The sequence below is a fragment of the Rhinichthys klamathensis genome, unplaced genomic scaffold (assembly GCF_029890125.1).
Source record: "Rhinichthys klamathensis goyatoka isolate OS25496 unplaced genomic scaffold, OSU_Roscu_1.1 h1tg000064l_1, whole genome shotgun sequence".
Classification (NCBI taxonomy): Eukaryota; Metazoa; Chordata; class Actinopteri; order Cypriniformes; family Leuciscidae; genus Rhinichthys; species Rhinichthys klamathensis.
Genome location: NW_026606607.1, coordinates 1,904,946 through 1,910,945, shown reverse-complemented (window position 1 = coordinate 1,910,945; position 6,000 = coordinate 1,904,946). Strand labels below are relative to the sequence as shown.

Genomic DNA, 6,000 nt, shown 5'->3' with positions numbered 1-6,000 from the left:
AAACATATAAACGTACCATACGTGAATCAAATAATATAAATGCCGACTGGAGTGAGTTGGCCTCTGCTGTAATGTGAAACATTTGCACAATGCTGTATTTAATGAGTTGAAGGGACAGATATTGTCATCATTTACTCAACCCTCATTGCAAACCTGTATGACCTGCTCCATGAAACGCTGAGGGCTTGTTTCCATTCAAGAAAGAATAGCATGAGCGTTCCGCTAAACATCTCTTGAAAGTAATACAGGTTTGGAACAACGTGAGGGTCGAGTCAATGTCAATCCCTTTAACACAAAAGTGTTTCCTACCCTACTTAATATACTTTCTATGTACAGATTTGTTTTGGCCATGAATCAGCAAATGTTCTACAAAGTGTCTGTAAACCCTCAGAGGGGCTTTAGTTTAATACTGAGGTAATGTTGAAATCATACATTTTAATTTCATGCTCCATTACTCGATTCTTAAAGTGGATGGAAAACCGCTGTTAGCAGGATGCGAGCGAGTTCGTACCGTTGACGGTAAAACAACATCAGCTCACACATGCGCAAGTAAAAATAACAGTGTTCTCCTGATGCTATTACAGGCAATAATAGATTTTGTGATGGCCACGTAATGCGAGCGTTTTAGACACAGGATTTTAGTTAATCAAACGTAAGCCTCGAATGACTGGTGATATTCACAAGGAGGCTCTTCGAACAGGATCGTTCGCCCCCGTAATAAGGCACAGTGACTAAATCAACATAGAGTGCTTTCTCCAGCACTGACAGACCATCACTTCAAGGAAACACACGCTGAGAAGTGGGATCAACAGTCTTGTACAACTGTCACGGTCTGTGAGAATAATGAGAGTCGTTTTCGCTCCCCTTCTGCTTGATGAAGTTTCTGCAATGAATAAAACACCATCTAAATACACACTTGAGGCTACAAGATTTCCAAGACTCGGACACGCTTGAAACACTGAAAACTAGTTTTATCGATATCCAAGTGAATGTTTTTCATGTGCGACTTTACATTGCAACACCAGACATGAGCACAATTGGACATGAGAAGACCTTTCGAACCACAAATGACACGTTCTCCCGACAACAACACCCCTTTTGCCCAAAACACCAAATATCTATTTGAATCAAACACCGAATGACCCCCCCTCAGTCTCGCTGTTTCAACTCCCGCGAGTCCCACAGCTCTCTGGGATTCAAATGCCAAACGTGCTTGGCGGTCAGTTCATATCGCAGCATCTCATCCGTCAACCTGATGGACAGACCAGAGACTCCTAACACCTTCAGAAGCTCATAACTGGCCTGCTGGGGAGAGCGGGACGATGTGGCGCCAGCCAGATGCCACGGTCGAGGGTCGATGATAGTGAGGAGCACCTGAAGGGGAGCGGAGGCAGGGACACGAGGCAGGGCGGTCTCAGACTCGGCATGCTACACTGGGAGGGAACTGAAAACTGGTGGCTTCAAATCTATGGGTTGCATATTATGTGGCAAAAGGAGCTGGCTTTGTGCTTGGACATCATGGAACAGGTGGACTAACCCTCCTCTTCGCTTTCCTCCTCCAGCGCCTCCTCGAACACTTGATCCGGGAGCCGGAAGCACTCCTCGAAGAAGTTGACCAGCGACTGGCTGAGGTGCTGCCGCGTTCCCTCGTTGTGAATGAAGTGTCCTTCGTCTGGGTAGATCTAACAAAGGACACAACGACAAGGGTTTGAGCTCAATATCACAACACTCTGAATACGGCTTTGTATCACACTTGGTGTGAGCACAAGTCAGTTTGACATCAGGGCTTGGTGAAATCAATAGTACACATTTAAAAAAAAAAAAACACATTTCTTTTCATATGAAGGTCTTGGATGAAATGGATGAAAACATATGAAATGTTTTTTGACCTTGCCTTTATGTTTTATTGCGGCTATTTTTTAAGCATGACATAGTCAGAAAACCCCTTTATTAATGGAATAGTTTACTTTACTTTTAATTTAAAACAGTTTAATGGAATAAGTTACTTTAGATCAAATCCATCAGGCTTTTATGGCTCATACAGTATGATGTAGTGAGAATATGGAGCTCATACTCGATGATACATACTAATGTGTTAATGTTAATTGAACAAAAATGCATTACATTTACTTTATAGTTCACTTGTCACACCATACTTAACGTATGGTATTGAAATATGGGGAAATACATACAAAACTAGAACCAATCCAATTTTACTATTACAAAAGAAGGTCATCAGATTAATTAACTAGGCACCTTACAATTCACCAAGTAATTTACAGTTTCATCAATCAAAAATTTTGAAGTTTTATGACTTAGTTGATTTGCACATGGTAAATAAACTTTACCGTGTGCAAATCAAGTAAGTCATAAAACTTCAACATTTTTAGTCAAACATAATAAAACTCCTAAATGCTTGCAATTATTATTTAATCAGCGAGAAAGTAAATATAATCTCAGAAGACTATGTATATTTAACCAACCACAAGTACATTCTACATTAAGAGAACACTGTTTATCAAATAAAGGAGTTAAATTGTGGAATAGTTGCTGTAATGAGTTAAAACAAGCCACGTCTATTTTTCAGTTTAAAAAAATTTACAAGAGATTAACATTGGAAAAATATTCAATAGAATGAAAAAAGAACCTTCTGGTGTGGACAATGGTCCACTAATGTGTTAATGTTAATTTTTATGAACAGATGTTGTCATTAATGAGTTGCATTTATGATTCTAAAGTTAAGGGCAGGCACAATAAGCTTTAGCTTCTGCCTGCACCTGGTCATCTATAGTGTTTATGTTTTGAATGAATTGATTGATTGAATGATCTGCAGGGTTCCTACACATTTTCCGTTTCAAAATTCCATACTTTTCCAGACTCAAATTTCCAAACCTCTCTGTAGATTTTCAGACCATATTTAAAGTGCCCCTATTATGCTTTTTCGGATATTCCCTATCATGCAGCGTGTAATGCAGCTATCTGCTAAGTTATGAAAACGAAAAAGCACACGTTAAAAAAAAAAAGATTGTTTCTCAAAAGAAAGAATCGACTCTGAACCGCCTAAACGAGTCGTCAGGAATTCGAAATCTTACTTCCGTGACGGCTACACGTCACTGGGTAACACATTTGCCTAATGCCCACATTGTGTAGTTCTCCGGCTAAGTCACGTTAATGTTACATCAGTCATTCGGCTAACGTATGCACTATTATTAATAAAGTTCACACGTGCACCTCAATAAATTAGAAATATCAGTTTGTTGATGGACATACATTTGTTAACGCTGATGGTGAGGAATTACAGCTGCAACATCTCATAATTCTTCCAATGTTTCATCATCGGACAAGCGCTCGGATTGATATGGTAAAATCGACGTCATAGTTACTGTCGTTACAGTGTGTAATCACTGAGGACTGAGGAAGCCTCCGGAGCTGAACTTTAGTTATGGTAATGGTGTTTAGCTTCCGACAAGCCCTGGAAGTAGTAGACCAATCACACCAGACTGGACCGTCTGGCCAATCAGAGCAGAGCAGGCTCGTGGAAAGGAGGGATTTGGAAAGAGACTGAATCATCGGACAATTCGTTTGAGAATCATTGAAAAATGTGGTGATGTACAATGTATATTATGAGAAAATGAAAGCGTTTGTTGTAGGAGATCTCCAAAGCAAAATTTGTATTTTCACCCCCAAAAAATGGCTTTAAGACAGTTATTTATATATTTTGCTGTAGTGTCAGTAGGAAATATCAGTTTACATTTCCGAACATTTATTTTGCCATTATAATAATCCAGTGAGATTTTTATATGCATAAGGAGTCTGACAACACCCAGTGTTCTCCACACGGAGATCTGATCTCACCATCATCGAGTCCATCTGGGATTACATGAAGAACTGCGGCAACGTCTCCAAGACTCTTGAAGAAATCTTCCTGAAAGCTATATGTGCAAGTGTACCTGGACAACAGCTGTTTTAAACACAAAGCGTGGTCACACCAAATATGGTGTGATTCAGTTTATAGAAGCTAATTGATAAATAAAATCTATTTATGACATTATTTTGGAAAGCATCCTCACTTTACAGTGCCTAAAACGTCTCGCAGGAGTGTAGCTTTGCAGGAAGGTTTCAAGCATCTTGGAGACGTTGCTGCAGTTCTTCTGGATTTAGTCTGTCTCAGTTTTTTTCTGTTTCTTCATGTAATCACAGACAGGCTCGATGATGGAGAGATCAGATCATATTCATACCGGCTCTTGTCACTCCTTGTGCATACAAAAAAATCTCACTGGATTATTACCATTAATGGCAAAATGAATGTTTGGAAATGCAAGCTGACACACTACAGCAAAATATATAAATAACTGGCTTAAAACTATTTTTTAGGGGTTTGAAAATACTAAAGTGCCAAAGACTTTTGCAGAGTAGTGTATATAGACTTTTGCATGCACACGAGAAACTTTATCGGGCCCTCGAGAAACTATTTACATGCGCACGGGATTTGTTTTTTTGCATGCTTACAATTACGCATTACAATTTTTTGTTTTATATACTATAACCTAATCTATGTAGAAAAAGAGCAAATGTGCACATGAATTAATAGAAATATAGGCCTATTTGCTCCAAATTTGGCTTTCCTTGGGGTAGTCCTCTAATATCAAGGCCTAATGACCAATTTAATGCATCCTTTGTGGCGGCAGAGAAACCATGACACGAAATGGGCTGATGGCACAATATGGCTGTGTGCATTGTCCTATTTGCCAAGTTCAAGGGTCTATAAAAACACTGGTGCTTAAAAAAAAAAAAGTAGTCAAAATTTGGCTTTCAATAGGGCAGTACATTATCCTATTTCAAGGCCTTAGGTCTGCTTTAACACATACTCTCTGGCGGCCAAGAAACCACACAGTGAAATGGGCTGATGGTGCAATAGGTGGCTCAGTGTGCATTGTCTATGCTAAGTTTAATGGTTTCTCATGCGCACACGAAAGTCTGCATATTTTTTTATTTTTGCAAAGATCCTTTTAGTGGCTCAAAACGCTTATAACCTGCATTTTTGCATAATGAATAAGTGCACCTTAAATTCATTCAGTCGTTTTTGACAATCGCTAAACAGCTACCATGAAAACACACTTGTATGATACATTTATTTTCATTAAATTCTTAATTTTCTATTATAGAAAACTAAATAGGGTCAATAGTCTGGAAATGCAAATATTTTTCCATACTCTGCTTTCTTTTTTCCATACTTTTCCAGACCTGGAAATTACTTAGATCAAATTCCATACTTTTCCATACTTTTCCAAACTGCGTAGGAACCCTGGATCTGTAAATGACCAAACCGAAATAAATGAAAAAAATTATTTAGAAGCCCAAACTGAGCAAAAACATGCGATTTGGTGCAGTTGCTGATATATTCAGAATATGTTAAAAAAGTACATCGAAATCCTCATAGCTTATAATCTAAAAATCAATGAGATTTATTAAAGGAATAAAGGCATGTAAAATATTAGCTGTTACTCTATATCTCCCAATAATAATCTTAGATGATATTTAAATGCAAAACGTATAACGCAATACAATGATTTAGAGATGCACAAATAAACAAGAGAAGAACTGTGGTACAAAATGCATACTGAACCGTGGATTTCAACCAAGTGTGAAAACAACTGAGCAACATCCAAAAACTTCCACTGCGATGATACAACCTTTATTATGAGTGTGTGTGGTGGCCCCGACCCTACATAATAGATCATAAATTGAGAAGAACAGCTTGATACAGTGACGATCACACATGTTCTGATGAATATCTGCCCTAATTAATTCCACAGTCATTCACCAGCCAGCAATTAATAGCAAATCTATTAGGGAGCAGAAAGCAAAGAGGAAATCTCCTAGTGTGGGAATATAATGGGATTATTCAGCATGTTAGCGCGTGGCTCATGAGAGTGGCCTGTATAATCTGTTTAAATGAGCTGCATGCGTTGAGTGCGTCTAATCCTTCTGCTGGCAGCA

General features: G+C 38.6%; 1 protein-coding gene across 4 annotated transcripts in view; it reads right to left on the bottom strand.

The window, feature by feature from the left end:
- Nucleotides 1-287: 287 nt before the first annotated feature.
- The window catches only part of dpp6a (dipeptidyl-peptidase 6a), a 480,936-nt gene continuing 475,223 nt past the window's right edge, over nt 288-6,000 (bottom strand). For all 4 annotated transcript variants that reach the window (XM_056249831.1, XM_056249832.1, XM_056249829.1 and 1 more), the window contains one exon: nt 288-1,682. In XM_056249831.1, coding sequence (XP_056105806.1) covers nt 1,533-1,682 — 150 coding nt within the window. In that variant the 3' untranslated portion in view covers nt 288-1,532. The remainder of the gene's footprint in view (nt 1,683-6,000) is intronic.